This window comes from Triticum urartu, chromosome 6 (genome assembly GCF_003073215.2).
Source record: "Triticum urartu cultivar G1812 chromosome 6, Tu2.1, whole genome shotgun sequence".
Taxonomy (NCBI): domain Eukaryota; kingdom Viridiplantae; phylum Streptophyta; class Magnoliopsida; order Poales; family Poaceae; genus Triticum; species Triticum urartu.
In genome coordinates, this window is record NC_053027.1 from 63,097,772 (window position 1) to 63,120,113 (window position 22,342).

The window sequence follows — 22,342 nt, forward strand, 5'->3', positions numbered from 1 at the left end:
CTTGAGGGCATGTTCACGCCGGATGATATACATGACATTCTCCAAATTTGCGTGGGTGGACAGGGATCAGAAGACTTCATGGCATGGAATTTTACCAAGAGTGGACAGTTTTCGATCAAATCTGCCTACCATCTATGCATGGAAAAGAAACATGCAAGAGCAGGACAACCGGACTCTTCATCGTCAGTGGCGACTCATCGGGGTTGGCTTGCGCTGTGGGGAACCAATGCCCCCGGTAAAGAGCTGATTCACACTTGGAGATTGATCAAAAATGATTTGGCCGTTGATGTCGAGCTGCGCCGGTGACATATCAAGGATGGTGTCTTTTGCCCAGCGTGTGGCAGAGAAGAGACGCTGCATCATCGTTTTTGGTCCTGCTACCACTCGACTTTGTTTTGGAAGGAGATGGCTCGGTATTGGGGGCGTGGGTGGCGATCCCACCTATATCGATGAGCACCCAGAGCTCACTCGCGTCGTGGATGCTACAATGGCTGATGGAGGCGGCGGAGGATGAAAAGGTCATGCTGATTCGGGGTCTCTATGCATTGTGGTTAGCAAGGAACGACGCACGCGGCGAAAAAAAGATTGAGAACCCAGAGCAGATTGCAAGAAGAGTGGCCACACTAATGGAGGAGTGAAAGACTGTTCATGGTTGCCTCCCCACCAAGGGTGGATGAAGGTCAATGTCGACGGAGCTAAGGCTCGAACAGGACTGGGTGGAGGCGGGGGGAGGGGGGTGATATTCAAAGATGAAGCTGGGGCGTTCAGAGGGGTAGCAGCGGATTTCTTTCCAAATGTCTCCGAGCCATTAGTTGCCGAGCTCCTAGCGTGTAGGAGAGCGATTCTGCTCGCACTACAACGAGATATTCACAGGCTGCACCTCGAGACAGATTGCCAGGCACTAGTTGGGATGATCAAGGAGCGGGAGCGGAACCTGTCATATGTAGGACAAGTGGTGGAGGAGGTGAAGGGCCTGATCGCTATGTTGAATGAGTTCAAGATTACCTGGGTACGTAGGACAGCAAATGGGGCTGCCCATATGCTGACGCGTGTAGGGGTTAGTAGTAGAGTTTCAGTTTTTTGGGATTCAGTCCCCCCCTAATTGCATCCTTAGCATTGTATCAGACGAGATTGCTATTTTAGTATAATAAAGTGGAGGACTGAACTTAAAAAAAAAAGAATGTTCTTCGAGTTAACATAGATTGAAAAACGTTCCTGTATCATATGACGGAGGGAGGATAAGAACAAAGAAAGAAAAAAATTAAAATTTTACACGGGTCTTTACATAAATCTCACAAATAAAGCATCAACTTAGATGGAGACTTGATTAAATTCGACTGAGATTAGCAATCCCATTTATTTATTTACCTTTTATAATTATTTACAAATGTAATACATTATGATTGAGCGTGGATTTCTTGCTCCTGGGCTAACAAATTCTGAAAATCAAAATTTTAAATTTTAAAATGATCTGAAACAAAATACACACCTACATACGGATGTAATACTATGTTATTTTTCACGATGAAATACACACACAAATTTATTTTTTTCTATTGCTCGCATATGAAGGTATTAGGTCATGAAACTTTGCACACTAGTAGAAAACATACCTATGTACATGTGTGCTTTTATAAGATTTTTCTAAACTTCAAATCCAGACTTATTTTTTTTTCAAAACCTAGGTTCCATGCCGGTAGAACACAAAAGTAATTTTAGATATCCTCGCGGTAGCAACGGCGCACACTTAAGCATATCTTGATTAAGAAAAAACAAAGACATAGAACAATAAAAGTATTGTTTAAGCGTATTTTTGCCAATAAAAGAATACATGTAAAAATTGCTTATCAAGATAATACAACTCATGTATACGCAATAATGAATTAGCATATAATTTGGGAATAGCTACCAATTGTGTGCATGCGAGTTTTACACGTCACATCTATATCTATTGTAGAAAATATGAGGAGAACATATGCAACGGAATAAACAACATAAAAAGAATACCACGCACTATAGTAATACACAAGTGGAGTTGGAAGAATATGAAGGGAATTAAAACTTCAAAGAGGGTGAAAAAAAATAGGACATGAGTTTTCTCTCTCCCATGTGCGGTTTTTTAAACATGTTTTTGTATATTTTTTACGTTTTCTTGTTTATTCTTTTTTCCATTTAAAAAAAAATTCATGAACTTTCTTTCAAATTCTATGAACTTTTCCAAATTTGTGATTTTTTTAGTTTCATGTTTTTTAAAAATTCCATAAATTTTTAAAATTCACAAACTTTTTTTCCAAATTCCGTTATCACTTCTGAAGTTCATGAATACTTTTAAATTCACGAACTCTTTTCCAAATTTATAAAAAAATTGTGAACTCTTTCACAAATTGACTAACATTTTTTTAACTCCTTAACTTCTTCCAAATCTATCTTTCAATTTCCATATTTTTTAAAAAAATTCGAAAACTTTTTTCCAAATTCCGTAATCATTTCTCAAGTTCATGGATATTTTAAATTTACGAACTCTTTTTCACATTCATATTTTCTTTAATCTGTGAACTCTTTCTCAAATTTACGAACATTTCTTTAGTTCCTTATTTTTCTCCAAATCTATCATGCAAAAAACATAACGAACGAGCAGCAAGTGAACGAACAAGAAGAAATAACAACCCAAGTAACCAAGCAAACTTCCTTTTTCGGCGACCCGCGCGAGCAGCAGCTCCGCAGGCCAGAGAGTTGCACGCGAGCATCAGCACCGTTGAGTTTTTTTTCCCCTCGTTTCTGGACGAAAACGTGACTTTTTATATAGATCCGGACATATGTAGAACGATATTTATGACTAATCACAAAGTGGTCTCTATACACGGTTACAACTTACAAGACCCAAGCGGATCCGTGTATTGAAAGGCTAATATACAGGCATCGTAGAGGAAGAAGGCAGTCTTATCGTGTGAAGCTATGCAGGTTTCACTGGTCCCTGTCACGATCACGGTAGATTGGCTGTGCCGTCCACTTGAAGTGCAGGTTCAGCTTTCCAGATTTAGCACCTTGCAGCACATATGTATCTTGGAACTCGCCTTCGAGTATCGCCCTGGTAAGTGTCAAGATGCATCTCCCTATGTAATCCTGCAATTTCAACGGATAAGGAGTTGGTCTGAAAAAACAGAACCATAGATCTGATCAACAGGTTCGAGCTTATTGATAACGAGTTTAGTCTGAGAAAACAGAACCACAGATCCGATCAACAGCTTTGAGCTTATAGGGCACAAAATTAGCTCAAAACCACACATGGATTTTTAGTGCAGTACTCGGGCCAAAACTTCCCACATCTTATTGCTACTACTGGAGGGTAAAGTTTTGAGCTAGTTAGTTGGACCAAGACTTTTTTTTTTCTGAAAAACACAGTATAAACGCAGGCGCTCACAAATATGAACACATGCTCCCCCACCCTACCCCTATGAGCACCTTCGAGAGACTGAGCCGGTGCATGTTTCAAAACCTATCAGGACCATCTACGTGTGTAGCACCACGCCCAAATGCCATGGTAATGCACTTGGATATATGCAGCAACCTCATTGATGCCTTCTCCTCATACACTGTTGTCCCCTCCCCTTAATCATACGCCATTCTATGTGAGCTTTTCAGGGGATGAAGGAATGGAAGTACACCTTGAAAGATGAGAGATAGACCTTTTGGAAGGAGATATCACACAGAAAGCCAGATTAGATACATTGTTGCGGTGTTGCCCCTCCCCCCAAACAAGTTACGAGTAACCCCCTGATTAATTATTTCTCGCGCTTTATCCCCTCATCACTGGTAGCACAGATCATGTGCATCAAATACCCATCCGTTGTAGCACGGTATTCTCGTTACTACGGATTTTTTCGCGTTTTTCTGGGATCCACAAAGATCATTTCTGAAAAGGATGCAGCTACACTCCCATGATTTGATGGTTGACGCACAAAAATCTCACCTGTTGTGGCAAACACATTGCAAAACCACACAAAAAGTTGTATGAGTAAATTAAGGAGATGCTGGTGTACAACCCCACCACCTGGCTCAAACCAAATTGTGGTGGCTTTCTTAATTCTTTCTTAATACTCCCTCCGTCCCAAAGCAAGTGTCTCAACTTCAGTATAACTTTGTACTAAAGTTAGTACAAAGTCGAGACACTTATTTTCGGATGGAGAGAGTATTTAAAAAGAAACATAGTCCCTTCATTTTATATCCGCACTTTTTTATCCAATGACCAGCATGAAAAACCCGTCGTACAATCAGCGTTATGAAAACACATATATTCATATGCCCAGTCAAAAATTAAACGCATATTTTAGTATGTTACACAGACAAAACCTATCTGATATAACTATGGAAAGGCAGTAGTAACACAAGCAGGACAATCTCAAAGCCAAACGGAAACAATATAAGGAGAAAATAAGTGTACACGAGCTACACAAGATAAAGACAGAAACACACCTTTCCAAATGTATCATGGTCCCATACTTCCACAATGAGCAAATCATGCAGGGCATCTTCTACTACAAAATCAAATGTCTGATTCCATATTGGATTTAACGTCTCAGTCACAACCTGCAAATACATTGGAATCATATGTGGGAAAAAAATAAGAACAGCACTGCAGATGGAGATAAGAGAGTACCCTAGTCTTCTTTTTGGTTTCCCCCTTCTTCAGGTACAGGACGACAAACGGGTCAGCCTTCCCCATCACATCCATTGCTGGTATGTCCTCTGCAGATATAACAGTTACTGAAAGGACTCCTCTCGTAATAACATTTTTCCTCTGGTTGACATCATATCCATTAGATTCCGTCTTGAGGACCTTTTCCAAAGAAGTTAACTGGATCTGACCAGCAAAAGGATTGGAAACCCCTTCTTGTTTCTCAAAAGGGTAGTACAGGAGCTCTAGGTGGACCTGAAGAGTGAACAAATCTTTAGCCTCTCCACAAGAAACCCAACAGAGATATTTTCATGATGATATAATTACAGAAAATGAAGAGTGAACAAATCTTTAGCCTCTCCACAACAAATCTTTATCACCACAGTTTAGGGGATTATGTCCCGGTATATGATACTCCCTCCGTTCACAAATATATATGTTTTGGATATTTCAATATGGACTACATACGGGCTGAAATGAATGAACAAACACACTAAGACGTGTCCATATGCATCCGATTCAGAAAGAAGTTAGAACATCTTATATTTGTGAACGGAGGGAGTACTTTGTTGTCAATATTGATTGGCCAAGAGAAGCAAAGCCAAGATGCGTGATGATTAGTACTCCTCTTTGATTGTTAACTTGGTAGGTGAGAACAACGTCTGACAATTACTAGTAAATTAGTTTCTTTATTAAAAGAATACCAATGGTATTGCCGTGAAAATGAAGCTCTGATGCCTCTACTCTAAGAATCAGTGTATTCAGAAGGAAATTATGGATAATATTGCAACTATAAATACCCATCATACTAATCAGCAGTCACCTTTCTTGCCAGTTTAGGCATTAAGGAAATAAAGTTGACAAAAATTGTAAGTGTATATCTATACTCCTATATTATATATACCAATATAATATTAAATCAATCACATGTACATAGTTTTTATCATTTATGCCACTGGTTAAGTCTCACTACTCAGTTTTGCCACTAAGAATTTCAACTGCTCAAAAATGCCATCGCTTCGTTAGGTGCATGCTAAAAAAATGCCACTGGACACCTTTACTGTCAGCTCAAATCTCGTTTGCCATGTTATAATGACCAGAATACCTATAGACCAACATGTCAGCTCTCCCTCTATCTCACTACAATAAAGTATGGGTCCCACTTGATCCCAACAGCGTTCTTATTTCCCTCTAAAATTATTCGCTTACTTACTCCTGACAAGTGGGGTCCACACTTATCATTGTGAGATAGAGAGAGCTGACATGTGGGTATAGGGGAATTTTTGTCATATAACATGGTCAACGAGTTTGACCTCACAATAACGATGTCTAATGGCATTTTTGAGCAAACATCTAATGAAATGATGGCATTTTTTAGATATCTAATGGCATTTTGAGCAAGCATCTCACGTAACGATGGCACTTTTTAGCAGTTGTAATTTCTAATGGCAAAACTGAGTAGTGGGACACAACTAGTGGCATAAATGATAAAAACCCATTTTAAAAATATTTATACCGACAAATAAGCTGAAATATAATATTTTTCTTAGATACAAAATTGTGATAAATTGTTGACGTAAGTTTCTCTATCCTTCTGGTACTGCCCACAAATAGGAAAACTGCGAAATATGTATTTGTGGCGACTTGGTTCATTGACAATCTCGATAACTTGCTAGACAAATCTAATACACTCTGAATTTGTATATTTGACTGAATTATAGTGTCAATGTCGCTGAATATCGGCGACATAATACATTTTCCTAAAATGACGATCTCAACATACACACACACACACACACATGCACATACCACACACTGCCATCGCTGCACATACACATTGACGAAGTGTATACTGAACACAAACATTGTGATGCTTGAAAATTTAAGTCATTACTAACACTTCATTGATAGGCATATCAATCTAGGTTTAACATCTTCCATGTCACCGACACGTATTGTTCTTTTGACAAAAATGATGTACTCCCTCTGTCCCAAAATATAAGAACGTTTTTCACACTACAGTAATGTCAAAAACGTTCTTATATTATGGGACGGAGGGAGTACTTTTCAATGATAAGCAACGTACTCACGTGTGTGTAAGTGTAATGATTTACTTGTAATCGTAAAAGAAGTAACAAACATTGACAGCCCAAATATATCCTAAATAACATATTTATAGGCTTTATGAAGTCTTAACAGCTCAGTTCCACTCATAGCTAGAAGACTCTAGAAAACACTGCGTAAAGGTTAGGAAAAATATGACTTATGGACCAAGTTATCTAGAATGTAGTAGAAGTATGTGGAGGGAGACAAAATTGGATTTAATTCTGTTAACTTCCTGGCAGAGCCATGAGTTGGTCGCGAGATCTTATGGATTTCACCTCTAGCCTACCCCAACTTGTTTGGGACTAAAGGCTTTGTTGTTGTTGTTGTTGTAACTTCCTGGCAGAAAATTTGAATCGAACCAAGGACATAAGAGAAGGGAGAGATAGCAGATTAGGCTGACAGTGACACGCTGTCGTCAGTTCAGGCAGTGGTGTCGTCAGACAAGAAGACCAAATTTACCAGGCAGCAAGGCCTGCTTGGAAAGCGGGCAGAGACAGTGGATAAGGATGACCCGACCCAGTGTTCCCAGTGTCAGGCATGATATGACCGGAGGCCATCTTCGTCGTCCAGCTAACTGGTGGGGAAGGGCAAACAGTGGATGCTTGGAGTAACATTCAGAAAATGCTAGGAAGATGGGTTCACAGGACTTGGTTATATCAACACCTCACTTAAATCGCTTTCTTAATTTTTATCAAAATAAAAAATAAATGAATAGCAAAAGTGGCAGGATATGTTCCTTACAATCTTACACTGAGAATCATAGTACTAATCAGCCACACATTCATAATAGTAAAAAAGAAAATAACAGGAAACCATGACAGCAATGTTATGGTTTCACCACATATTATAACTCCGTATATGGAGTAGAAAAGTTATGCTGAAAAGTGTAACAACTGACCTGACCACGAGGTTTCTTATCACGCTGAATTTCCAGGTCTTTCACAAGTTCCAACCAAACATCCTTGACCTTTCCAGGCGTAACATCCGATAAGTCTACTCGAGCGCAGCCAATAATCTCTGACGGCTGGAGCCCTTCGTCATCGTAAATTTTCACAGTCAGGTGCTGGGTAGATGAGTCCTCCACCACAAATTCATAGTGTTCATTCCAGATGGGGTTCAAATCATTGTTCTGCAGCACAATATATGTAAGGATATATCTTCTTTGATTTGACCAGATGAGCACAACTCACTTACTATTGTTTTGCTTTTCTTCGTTTTTGCACTCAGTGGACGTATGTATAGCACAGCAAAAGGGTCAGACTTCCCAACGAGGTCCTTGTTCTTCAAATCCCTAGCTTCCACAAGTTTTACTTCTAATAATCCAACAGGTTTTAGCTCCAGATCACTGAAAATAGCAGGCCTATTATCACTACTATGGAAACAGGCATGTAAGTTATACTCCCAAATTATCAAAGCAGTTAATTACCTATAATCTCCTGGCACAATGGGGACAATTATGCGATTAGGCCATGTCAGTGTGTCCTCGATGGTATCACGTATTGTTCCCTGAATTGTTTCCTGAGCTGAGATGTGCAAAACAGTATGTATAATGTAGTTTAGTTGATAATGTACGGTTACCAAACCTCAATTGCATCAGAAATTCCAGGAATTGCTGTCATTTCGCCACCAACAACTTTGAGGGTAAAATCCACCTTGCTCTACAATCAAATCAATGATATCATGCAACCTGTGATTTTTTTCCTCAAGATCACAAGATTGGATAGAACAGATATACCTTCTCTCTCAAAGAAACGCAAACAGCTCCAAAGCATGGGAGTTCGGCTACCAGAGGCTTAAAGAGTAGCCGTAGTGTGCCTGTGAATCCAATATTTTTCACCTAGAGATGAAAGGACTTAGAGAATGATAATTAGTACTCGATATAAGGTTATACCATGGTGCAATAAAAACTAATAAGAAAACAAGGTTAATGTGTAGCATTACACAAAGTAAAGCTTCAGTGATGAAACTTGTAAACTGAGACAGTGTTCTTTCTTTTCCCTCCCAAAAACTGAACCAATAGTACTACGCGCATGCACTTCTAATTGAAGGAAACTGAATCTTCAAACTGCAATTGGTAGGACTAAGTACAATCGGTCCTTGCTTTTTTCTTGACAAACAATAAGGGTACTCCATAGTAAGATAAGATCATGTTTTGGAACTGCATGGTACTAAAAAAATCTGTGTTAATTTCCATTTGCAACATTTGTAAGTTACCTGTACAGGAAGTGAAATTCCCAGAGTTGTTTGAATGTCAAGTACTATATTGGGATTACCATCCCACTGCATATCAAGCTCCATAGTAATACCAGCACTGTCGCTATCCAGAATTTGAACTCCTGAAAAGTTTTGCTAGAATGATCAACAAAAACCAAGGATGTTTATTTGTAGGAGAACATCAACCATTGTATCATAATTTCGATAAGATGCAGCAAATCATCGTAAACCTAAGCTGAAGCATGAGATGTCTTCTTATTTGATTATATGAAATGATTTGAGATATGCAGAATACTTCAGGGCTTTTTTTTCAAATAAAGAAGTATTCACGACGTACAATGCAGTAGCAAAACAGGGCATTCTGGCCTGGGCATGTGTAAAAGCTGAGCACAGAGCTTTGGTTCATGGAGCATGAAAAGATTTATTGCTAAAACAGGAGTGCAAACAAAGATTATGATTCTCTTACCGGGTTTGTTTGGAGAAACAAAGCCATGCAACAATTATGACAAGAGTGAACATGTTAAAATTGTTTGACAGAGCTACAAAAATTATCAATCAAATCATCTCATCACTATCCAACTAAATGCCTGGTCATAACTGGTGACACAATCACTCTACATATCTAACCCCAGCAAATCATCCCCTCTTGTTTCAACTCCAGCTCCATCTTATCATTTTTTAACAAGATAATGTGCCACTCTACTTATTCCTCCCTCCTCCAACATTAGACGGGCACCAATTGTCATAAAGGCACCCCCAGTGTGATATGTACAAATTATGATGAGCTTGACACAGATATACTAAATGCATCCTCCTTTTTTTGAAATGAGGCAAAAGACTTGCCATTTTCATTAATTAAGAAGAGAGTAAGAGTTGCCCGGTTAACTCGCAGAAAACCGAGCTAAATCCGTTACAACCCAATCCATATTACAAAGAACATGGCACCACCGGCCGACCTGGCCACCAACGTGAACACCACAAAGCAACGTACTTTTTAGAGATGCCATCCTTATGACACAGTTGAGTTTTCCAACTGTCATCATAGATAGTATTTGTTATAATGCAAGCATTAGTTAAAATCACATGCGACCTAAGTCGTCATTTACCCAGCAATTGGAAGCTCTACAGAACCTGTCATATCAGTTCAAAGACTAAGTGCCTATTAAAGAGAATTATTTGAAGTATGCCCGAGTCTAGGAGCATAGATTATATAAATACAAGGAGCGAACAACTACCACCTGCAGCCGAACAAGAGCACAAGGGGTTGGGGGTGGGGGTGGCATAGGAAGCCAAATGACAATGTGTTGCTTCATCCTTCCATTGAAAATGAGAATTAAGTCCTGGCCGCTTTCTTACTAGCAGCATTGTCCAAAAAAATTAAACCAAATTGAACTACATATTTCACTTATGGCTACTGTATCAAAAGAACATAGCCAAATCAAACAAAATGTTAGCAAAACAATAAATAAAATGATTTCTGGCTGGCAATTGATGTCCTCTTCCAGCTTCTTTAAGTAGACAGTGAACCGTTCTCTGTGTAAGTCGTTTGACAACCTCTAGGCATACTTTACTCTCTTGTAAGTGTGGCACTCAAATTTACATGGTGAAAAGGGCATGCGTGTGAGAACTAATTATGTCTCTTAAGAGAAAAAATCTACTATGCATGGGGATAAATAAGGTGACGGACTTTACTCCTTAATTCTTGTGCGCAAAAGTAAAGGCTTGTCTACGCAAACTATACCATACTATACCGGTATATTATACTGTCCGATACAAAAAGAATGACCATTTATCCATCAACAAATTATCAAGATTTTATAACAATGTCCTACCTGTAAACTGAGGAGCAACAGTACCAAGTGTCAACTTTGAGAAATGGATGGAGGCCAAAATGAATGACTTGTACTGCTCGAATACAGGCTCCACAGAAGATTTTATCAGTTCCGATGCAGCCTACAATAACCAGACTTGCCATCCTAAGTAAACTTCCAATATCCAGAAGACGCAGTAGGAAAACTCAGTATCTTGTATCAGAACTATAGTAGATACTTAAATGAAGCTGGAATAGCACCTCATTGACAAATGGCCAGATTTTCACCAATTCTTGATTCAGCCATTTAAGCTGTAGAAGTTAAATAAAATAAGGTATCAGTACAACATTAGATAAGGCCAAGGTCATTCAATCATTTAAGCTATGAAAAACAGAAAACTAAGGTATCAGCACAACATTGGGAAACACCAAGGTCAAAGCTTAATAGAATGTTAAGAGAGAGAAAGGCTCAACTTCTGCTTTTGGTTGAAAGATACCCACGATGGATAGGCCTCAGTAGGAATAAGTGTCTTCAGATCTTGAACAGACAATTTTGAGAAAGATGAAACTGTAGCAGCCTGCAGACAGGTAAAATTATGGTGAGAATTGACCAGTCCACAAACAAGTGTTGCTGTAGGAAGATATTCTTGTCAGCAAATAATAGTTGCTAGGTTCTCAAGATAATTTTTTCACAGCTCACCAAAATTTAAAAGTGGGAGTGGTGGAACTAAGGGGGTGTTTGTTTCCAGGGACTTTTTTTGTGTAGAGACTAGAAAAAGTCCCTCTTAGAGACTTTTTTACCAAACGGGAGGGACTTTTTAGGGACTAAACTAGGCATTTGGGACTAAATGAAGAAGACTCTCAAGGAGAGTCTTTTTGGGACTTTTTGGGACTTTTCCAACAATGTCCCTCCATGCACCCATTGGCCCGCCACCCCATGGTGTTGTTTGAGTGTTATTTTTATATATACTAGGGGCAACATGGTCATTTAATAACCTCTAGCAAGGGACTAGGGACTTTTTAGTCTCTGGAAACAAACAGGGAGGGACTTTTTAGGGACTAGGGACTTTTTAGTTGGGACTAGAAAAAGTCCTAGGACTAGAGAACCAAACACCACCTAAGAGTTGCACAGGGTAGTCAGTAAACCAAAGCATTAATTACTTTTAAAAAAAGGTGTTTTCACTTTTTGGAATGCTCATCTCAATGTAAGGACGTATTCAAAGTGCACAATTCAAACAGGGCACCTAGCGGCGGACAAGCAATACCGCCTTGTGCAAGCCGAGATGAAGCACCTAGCGGCTAAGGTGTGGCATGTGGACGCTGCCACCATGGGACCCCATCATCGTGTTCAGTCTTGCGCACGGCACCGCCCCGAGTTACTTGTGCATGCGCATCATGCTGCTGACGACTGCTGGCAGATGCCCTGTACCCCACCAGGCCACCACCTCTCCCAACGTGCTGCCCGGCGCGTCGGAGGGCGCTGCTGCGGTCGCCGACAACGGCTACAACCTGCGCGTCGGCCATCACGGAGCTTGTGCGGCTCGCAGCGGAGCGCACAGAGGCTGACAGGGGCCAGGGAGCCGAGGCATGAAGAGGCCAGCAGACCCGGGCGGAGCTGTACGTTTGGCCAGCAGCACGGAGGGCACAGGGCTGCTGCTCGTGTCGCCTAGTCGTCGAGCGTCGAGCGGAGCAGCCTTACGGCCGGAGGCCGGCAAGGACCAGAGCCAACTCGCCGGAGGCCTCCATGCCCGCGCCCCCCCCCCCCCCCCCCCCCCCCCCCCCCCCCCTGCTGCTAGACGCGCGCCAACTGCTCGTCAAAATGCCCAGCTGAGTTAGACTGAATGCAGCTAATGGCGAAGCCGCAGCCGTAAATATACCCGAACTGGAAACAACAAGCGTGATCAGGATCAAAGCCTAGTAGCAATTATGGCCCGTATAAATGAACCACCCATGCCTCCACAATTAATCCGCACCGCCCAACATGAATACTAGCAATTGATTTCCAATCAGCAGCGTCCTAACCCAACATTTCCTAATTTCGAGCACCTGCAGAGGCACAGATTGACGGACAAACCCAGCGGCCAACCGAATCGCGTCGGAATCGGATCACCGCAATCGCGCGCGAGGGAACGAGAAATTGGAAACGCGAGGAGGGGGCGGGGTTCGTGGCGCGTACCAGCTGGCGGCGCTGCTCGGCGCGGGAATTCTCGATGCGCGCGAACGCCATGACGACGCCGACGCCGAGCACCAGCCCCAGCAGGGCGCCGAAGAGGAACGCCATGGCCCGCCGCCCTGGCGCGCGATCGAGGTCGAGCTGCGCGCGTGTGGTGGGCGGTGGCGCACGGGCCGGATTGCTCGGTGGATGCGGAGAAGGTGCGTGCGCGGAGCAGTGCCGCTCCCTCCCCTTTCCGCCTTGAATTATGTTCCCCTTTCTAGTGGACAACACCTATTCGTTTCTGCTCTGGGATGTGCTTTGCGTAGGGCGTCGACCACGGTGCGGGGCACGTGCCACGCAGATAGATTGGCAGCGGGTAGTGTGTGGAGATTTGTGTTGCGTTTAATATTCTGGCCTGGATTTGGTTCCTTGCTTGGGGATGGGGACAGAATGGACCAGATGCCTCTCCGTGTGCTTCCTATGGCTTCCGCCGTTCCACCGGAGGCCACGTGCTCCGCCGGAGGGCCACGTGGTGGAGATCACCGGCAAGCTTCTGAGAGATTCAACGATCCCTCTATTCATTTTTATAAAACCTTCAAGACGTTTTATACAAAGTGCAAAATAGCTCATTTTCAGTTATCTGAAACGATTTATAAAAATAAACGGAAGGAATAGTTTATATCTGTCGTGATACATGGAATAAATAAATATTTCATTCCATGATATCATATCTTCTCTAGTGAAAATGTTATCTGGCGGCCGTTTTCCATTAAAAAAATCCCAGCGAACCCTCTCATTGTCACAGGATCAAGATATGATGATGACAGTTTTTAGACACAAAACATATTTAAATTAGGCCTGTTCCTTAAAAAAACTATAATATATATAGAGAAAATATATAAGGTTGGTATCAAAAGAAGAAACAGGCACATATATCTCTGAAATCATGTTATCAAGATGACTAGTAGAAATATAAACTGAGAAATATAATAATACAATATGGACAAATGTTTCCTATCACCAGTGGTAGTCAGCGTAACATGAGTTTGGTATGTTGTATGTAGTACTCCCTCTATCCATCTATACAGAGTCTAATGCGTTTTTCGAGGCTAACTTTGACCACATATTAGAGCAATAATACATGACATGCAAGATACATGAAGCATACTGTCAAATTCATACGTGAAGGGGGCTTCCAATGATATAACTTTCACACTATACAACTCATATAGTATTAATCTTATCAATAGTTAAAAGCAATCTTGAAAAACACATTAGGCCCTATATATGTGATGGAGGGAGTATCTATCAAAATCGAGAGTATGTACGTGTAATATGTAGTATATAAGAATAGTTGAGTAGTATGTATATATATATATATATCCTATTTTTAGGTAGTATGCACTGTTATTTTATATACTGTTTTATACATGCAAATATGAAGGTATTTTCAAAATATACAAAAAAACTATGGACTTACATGCAATTTTTTCATATAGCTTACTTTGAAATATCTTAGATATGGTATATGAACATATTTAAATGATAAAATATTATATAGGACATGTGCGGTAACTATCCATGGGTGGTAGGATGTATTTTCTCAATACAATATTATTGTCTTTAGGGCATATTTCCAACAATGGGTTGGTGGAAACATTTCCTACTGCAGTCTTGACCTTGACATCGCTGATAGTGTCATGGGAATCCTCTTCTAGTGTGATGGTCTTGTCAGTGAATGTCTTCACAAAGTTCTGCATCTTGAGGTTAAGTCTTGACGAAGATCTGCATACCACCACGCTGTCGTGAGGCAAAGTGGAGTATGAACTCCTTCTAGGTGTTGTAGTCAGCAAAGGTGCTGCCAACCTCAAGCTGCTTGGGAGCATATAGGTGACAACTTTTTCCATTGAGAGAGGTTTTATTCATCTTCGATCTTGATGAAGATCTGCATGCCACTTTAGAAGGGGCATGGGTGTGTGTTGTTGGTAAGTAGCCAACGTTTCCTCGCCCAGAAGGCTGTCGTGGCCCACGCTTGATGAGTGAGGGAGTCCTGGCTTAGGGGGTCCTCGGGTGTCCGGACTACTGGATGTGGGCCGGACTGATGGGCCGTGGAGACACAAAGCAGAAGGCTTACCCCCGCGTTCGAGTAGGACTCTCCTTTGCGTGGGTAGCAAGATTGGTGTCCGGATATGTAATCTCCTTCTTCCACGAACCGACTTTGTACAACCCTAGGCCCCTTCGATGTGTATATAAACCGGAGGGTTTAGTTGTTGGGGAACGTAGTAATTTCAAAATTTTCCTACGCACACGCAAGATCATGGTGATGCACAGCAACGAGAGGGGAGAGTGTTGTCTACGTACCCACGCAGACCGACTGCGGAAGCGTTGACACAACGTAGAGGAAGTAGTCGTACGTCTTCCCGATCCGACCGATCCAAGCACCGTTACTCCGGCACCTCCGAGTTCTTAGCACACGTACAGCTCGATGACGATCCCCGGGCTCTGATCCAGCAAAGCGTCGGGGAGGAGTTCCGTCAGCACGACGGCGTGGTGACGATCTTGATGTTCTACCGTCGCAGGGCTTCGCCTAAGCACTGCTACAATATGATCGAGGTGGAATATGGTGGCAGGGGGCACCGCACACGGCTAAGGAACGATCTCAATGATCAACTTGTGTGTCTAGAGGTGCCCCCCTGCCCCTGTATATAAAGGAGCCAAGGGGGAGGGGGCGGCCGGCCAGGAGGAGGGCGCAGGAGGAGTCCTACTCCTACCGGGAGTAGGACTCCCCCCTATCCTAGTTGGAATAGGATTCCCCGAGGGGGAAGAGAGAGGGGGGCCGGCCACCTCTCCTTGTCCTAATAGGACTAGGGGAGGGGGGAGGCGCGTGGCCCACCTTGGGCTGCCCCTTTCTCCTTTCCACTAAAGCCCACTAAGGCCCATATGGCTCCCGGGGGGTTCCGGTAACCTCCCGGTACTCCGGTAAAATCCCGATTTCACCCGGAACACTTCCGATATCCAAACATAGGCTTCCAATATATCAATCTTTATCTCTCGACCATTTCGAGACTCCTCGTCATGTCCGTGATCACATCCGGGACTCTGAACTAACTTCGGTACATCAAAATGCATAAACTCATAATAACCGTCATCGTAACGTTAAGCGTGCGGACCCTACGGTTCGAGAATAATGCAGACATGACTGAGACACATCTCCGGTCAATAACCAATAGCGGGACATGGATGCCCATATTGGCTCCTACATATTCTACGAAGATCTTTATCGGTCAGACCGCATAACAACATACGTCGTTCCCTTTGTCATCGGTATGTTACTTGCCCGAGATTCGATCGTAGGTATCCAATACCTAGTTCAATCTCGTTACCGGCAAGTCTATTTACTCATTCCGTAATACATCATCTCACAACTAACTCATTGGCTGCAATGCTTGCAAGGCTTATGTGATGTGCATTACCGAGAGGGCCCAGAGATACCTCTCCGACAATTGGAGTGACAAATCCTAATCTCGAAATATGCCAACCCAACATCTATCTTTGGAGACACCTGTATAGCTCCTTTATAATCACCCAGTTACGTTGTGACGTTTGGTACCACACAAAGTGTTCCTCCGGTAAACGGGAGTTGCATAATCTCATAGTCATAGGAACATGTATAAGTCATGAAGAAAGCAATAGCAACATACTAAACGATTGGGTGCTAAGCTAATGGAATGGGTCATGTCAATCATATCATTCAACTAATGATGTGACCTCGTTAATCAAATAACAACACCTTGTTCATGGTTTAGGAAACATAACCATCTTTGATTAACGAGCTAGTCAAGTAGAGGCATACCAGTGACACTAAGTTTGTCTATGTATTCACACATGTATTATGTTTCCGGTTAATACAATTCTAGCATGAATAATAAACATTTATCATGATATAAGGAAATAAATAATAACTTTATTATTGCCTCTAGGGCATATTTCCTTCAGTCTCCCACTTGCACTAGAGTCAATTATCTAGATTACACAGTAATGATTCTAACACCCATGGAGTCTTGGTGCTGATCATGTTTTGCTCGTGGAAGAGGCTTAGTCAATGGGTCTGCAACATTCAGATCCGTATGTATCTTGCAAATCTCTATGTCTCCCACCTGGACTAGATCCCGGATGGAATTGAAGCATCTCTTGATGTGCTTGGTCCTCTTGTGAAATCTGGATTCCTTTGCCAAGGCAATTGCACCAGTATTGTCACAAAAGATTTTCATTGGACCTGATGCACTAGGTATGACACCTAGATCGGATATGAACTCCTTCATCCAGACTCCTTCGTTCGCTGCTTCCGAAGCAGCTATGTACTCCGCTTCACATGTAGATCCCGCTACGACGCTTTGTTTAGAACTGCACCAACTGACAGCTCCACCGTCTAATGTAAACACGTATCCGGTTTGCGATTTGGAATCGTCCGGGTCAGTGTCAAAGCTTGCATCAACGTAACCTTTTACGGTGAGCTCTTTGTCACCTCCATATACGAGAAACATATCCTTAGTCCTTTTCAGGTATTTCAGGATGTTCTTGACCGCTGTCCAGTGATCCACTCCTGGATTACTTTGGTACCTCCCTGCTAAACTTATAGCAAGGCACACATCAGGTCTGGTACACAGCATTGCATACATGATAGAGCCTATGGCTGAAGCATAGGGAACATCTTTCATTTTCTCTCTATCTTCTGCAGTGGTCAGGCATTGAGTCTGACTCAACTTCACACCTTGTAACACCGGCAAGAACCCTTTCTTTGCTTGATCCATTTTGAACTTCTTCAAAATCTTGTCAAGGTATGTGCTTTGTGAAAGTCCAATTAAGCGTCTTGATCTATCTCTATAGATCTTTATGCCTAATATGTAAGCAGCTTCACCGAGGTCTTTCATTGAAAAACTCTTATTCAAGTATCCCTTTATGCTATCCAGAAATTCTATATCATTTCCAATCAGTAATATGTCATCCACATATAATATCAGAAATGCTACAGAGCTCCCACTCACTTTCTTGTAAATACAGGCTTCACCGAAAGTCTGTATAAAACCAAATGCTTTGATCACACTATCAAAGCGTTTATTCCAACTCCGAGAGGTTTGCACCAGTCCATAAATGGATCGCTGGAGCTTGCACACTTTGTTAGCTCCCTTTGGATCGACAAAACCTTCTGGTTGCATCATATACAACTCTTCTTCCAGAAATCCATTCAGGAATGCAGTTTTGACATCCATCTGCCAAATTTCATAATCATAAAATGCGGCAATTGCTAACATGATTCGGACAGACTTAAGCATCGCTACGGGTGAGAAGGTCTCATCGTAGTCAATCCCTTGAACTTGCCGAAAACATTTTGCGACAAGTCGAGCTTTGTAGACAGTAATATTACCGTCAGCGTCAGTCTTCTTCTTGAAGATCCATTTATTCTCAATTGCTTGCCGATCATCGGGCAAGTCAACCAAAGTCCATACTTTGTTTTCATACATGGATCCCATCTCAGATTTCATGGCTTCAAGCCATTTTGCGGAATCTGGGCTCACCATCGCTTCTTCGTAGTTCGTAGGTTCATCATGATCTAGCAGCATGATTTCCATAACAGGATTACCGTACCACTCTGGTGCAGATCTCGCTCTGGTTGATCTACGAGGTTCAGTAGTATCTTGTCCTGAAGTTTCATGATCATCATCATTAGCTTCCTCACTAATTGGTATAGGTGTCGCAGAAACAGTTTTCTGTGATGTACTACTTTCCAATAAGGGAGCAGGTATAGTTACCTCGTCAAGTTCTACTTTCCTCCCACTCACTTCTTTCGAGAGAAACTCCTTCTCTAGAAAGGATCCATTCTTAGCAACGAATGTCTTGCCTTCGGATCTGTGATAGAAGGTGTACCCAACAGTCTCCTTTGGGTATCCTATGAAGACACATTTCTCTGATTTGGGTTCGAGCTTATCAGGTTGAAGCTTTTTCACATAAGCATCACATCCCCAAACTTTAAGAAACGACAACTTTGGTTTCTTGCCAAACCACAGTTCATAAGGCGTCGTCTCAACGGATTTTGATGGTGCCCTATTTAACGTGAATGCGGCCGTCTCTAAAGCATAACCCCAAAACGATAGCGGTAAATCAGTAAGAGACATCATAGATCGCACCATATCTAGTAAAGTACGATTACGACGTTCGGACACACCATTACGCTGTGGTGTTCCGGGTGGCGTGAGTTGCGAAACTATTCCACAAATTTTCAAATGTACACCAAACTCGTAACTCAGATATTCTCCTCCATGATCAGATCGTAGAAACTTTATTTTCTTGTTACGATGATTTTCAACTTCACTCTGAAATTCTTTGAACTTTTCAAATGTTTCAGACTTATGTTTCATTAAGTAGATATACCCATATCTGCTTAAGTCATCTGTTAAGGTGAGAAAATAACAATATCCGCCATGAGCCTCAATATTCATCGGACCACATACATTGGTATGTATGATTTCCAACAAATCTGTTGCTCTCTCCATAGTACCGGAGAACGGTGTTTTAGTCATCTTGCCCATGAGGCACGGTTCGCAAGTACCAAGTGATTCATAATCAAGTGGTTCCAAAAGTCCATCAGTATGGAGTTTCTTCATGCGCTTTATACCGATATGACCTAAACGGCAATGCCACAAATAAGTTGCACTATCATTATCAACTCTGCATCTTTTGGCTTCAACATTATGAATATGTGTGTTACTACTATCGAGATTCATCAAGAATAGACCACTCTTCAAAGGTGCATGACCATAAAAGATATTACTCATATAAATAGAACAACCATTATTCTCTGATTTAAATGAATAACCGTCTCGCATCAAATAAGATCCAGATATAATGTTCATGCTTAACGCTGGCACCAAATAACAATTATTTAGGTCTAATATTAATCCCGAAGGTAGATGTAGAGGTAGCGTGCCGACCGCGATCACATCGACTTTGGAACCGTTTCCCACGCGCATCATCACCTCGTCCTTCGCCAGTGTTCGCTTAATCTGTAGTCCCTGTTTCGAGTTGCAAATGTGAGCAACAGAACCAGTATCAAATACCCAGGTGCTACTGCGAGCTCTAGTAAGGTACACATCAATAACATGTATATCACATATACCTTTGTTCACCTTGCCATCCTTCTTATCCGCCAAATACTTGGGGCAGTTCCGCTTCCAGTGACCAGTCTGCTTGCAGTAGAAGCACTCAGTTTCAGGCTTAGGTCCAGACTTGGGTTTCTTCTCCTGAGCAGCAACTTGCTTGCCGTTCTTCTTGAAGTTCCCCTTCTTCTTCCCTTTTCCCTTTTTCTTGAAACTGGTGGTTTTGTTAACCATCAACACTTGATGCTCCTTCTTGATTTCTACCTCCGCAGCTTTCAGCATTGCGAAGAGCTCGGGAATAGTCTTGTTCATCCCTTGCATATTATAGTTCATCACAAAGCTCTTGTAGCTTGGTGGCAGTGATTGGAGAATTCTGTCAATGACGCAATCATCTGGAAGATTAACTCCCATCTGAATCAAGTGATTATTATACCCAGACATTTTGAGTATATGCTCACTGACAGAACTATTCTCCTCCATCTTGCAGCTATAGAACTTATTGGAGACTTCATATCTCTCAATCCGGGCATTTGCTTGAAATATTAACTTCAACTCCTGGAACATCTCATATGCTCCATGGCGTTCAAAACATCGTTCAAGTCCCGATTCTAAGCCGTAAAGCATGGCACACTGAACTATCGAGTAGTCATCAGCTTTGCTCTGCCAGACGTTCATAACATCTGGTGTTGCTCCAGTAGCAGGCCTGGCACCCAGCGGTGCTTCCAGGACGTAATTCTTCTGAGCAGCAATGAGGATAATCCTCAAGTTACGGACCCAGTCCGTGTAATTGCTACCATCATCTTTCAACTTTGCTTTCTCAAGGAACGCATTAAAATTCAACGGAACAACAGCATGAGCCATCTATCTACAATCAACATAAACAAGCAAGATACTATCAGGTACTAAGTTCATGATAAGTTTAAGTTCAATTAATCAAATTACTTAAGAACTCCCACTTAGATAGACATCCCTCTAATCCTCTAAGTGATCACGTGATCCAAATCAACTAAACCATAACCGATCATCACATGAGATGGAGTAGTTTTCAATGGTGAACATCGTTATTTTGATCATATCTACTATATGATTCACGCTCGACCTTTCGGTCTCTGTGTTCCGAGGCCATATCTGCATATGCTAGGCTCGTCAAGTTTAACCTGAGTATTCTGCGTGTGCAACTGTTTTGCACCCGTTGTAGATGAACGTAGAGCTTATCACACCCGATCATCACGTGGTGTCTGGGCACGACGAACTTTGGCAACGATGCATACTCAGGGAGAACACTTCTTGATAATTTAGTGAGAGATCATCTTATAATGCTACCGTCAATCAAAGCAAGATAAGATGCATAAAAAGATAAACATCACATGCAATCAATATAAGTGATATGATATGGCCATCATCATCTTGTGCTTGTGATCTCCATCTCCGAAGCACCGTCATGATCACCATCGTCACCGGCGCGACACCTTGATCTCCATCGTAGCATCGTTGTCGTCTCGCCAATCTTATGCTTCCACGACTATCGCTAGCGCTTAGTGATAAAGTAAAGCATTACATCGCGATTGCATTGCATACAATAAAGCGACAACCATATGGCTCCTGCCAGTTGCCGATAACTCGGTTACAAAACATGATCATCTCATACAATAAAATTCATCATCATGCCTTGACCATATCACATCACAACATGCCCTGCAAAAACAAGTTAGACGTCCTCTACTTTGTTGTTTGCAAGTTTTACGTGGCTGCTACGGGCTTAAGCAAGAACCAATCTCACCTACGCATCAAAACCACAACGATAGTTTGTCAAATAGACTCCGTTTTAACCTTCGCAAGGACCGGGCGTAGCCACACTCGGTTCAACTAAAGTTGGAGAGACAGTCGCCCGCAAGCCACCTATGTGGAAAGCACGTCGGGGGAACCGGTCTCGCGTAAGCGTACGCGTAATGTTGGTCCGGGTCGTCTCGTCCAACAATACCGCCGAACCAAAGTATGACATGCTGGTAGGCAGTATGACTTATATCGCCCACAACTCACTTGTGTTCTACTCGTGCATATAACATCAAACCATAAAATCTAGGCTCTGATACCACTGTTGGGGAACGTAGTAATTTCAAAATTTTCCTACGCACACGCAAGATCATGGTGATGCACAGCAACGAGAGGGGAGAGTGTTGTCTACGTACCCACGCAGACCGACTGCGGAAGCGTTGACACAACGTAGA

General features: G+C 42.1%; 1 protein-coding gene across 1 annotated transcript; it reads right to left on the reverse strand.

The window, feature by feature from the left end:
* Window positions 1-2,755: 2,755 nt before the first annotated feature.
* Window positions 2,756-13,272, reverse strand: LOC125512211 (synaptotagmin-5-like). The gene is made up of 13 exons (XM_048677299.1): window positions 12,982-13,272; window positions 11,279-11,383; window positions 11,067-11,117; window positions 10,828-10,948; window positions 8,996-9,117; window positions 8,517-8,618; window positions 8,365-8,439; window positions 8,208-8,287; window positions 7,976-8,126; window positions 7,680-7,910; window positions 4,658-4,930; window positions 4,474-4,587; window positions 2,756-3,123 (listed from the first exon to the last, which is right to left on the reverse strand). The coding sequence occupies exons 1-13, from the start codon at window positions 13,084-13,086 to the stop codon at window positions 2,965-2,967; spliced, it is 1,689 nt and encodes a 562-aa protein (XP_048533256.1). The 5' UTR covers window positions 13,087-13,272; the 3' UTR covers window positions 2,756-2,964.
* Between the last annotated feature and the right edge of the window lie 9,070 nt (window positions 13,273-22,342).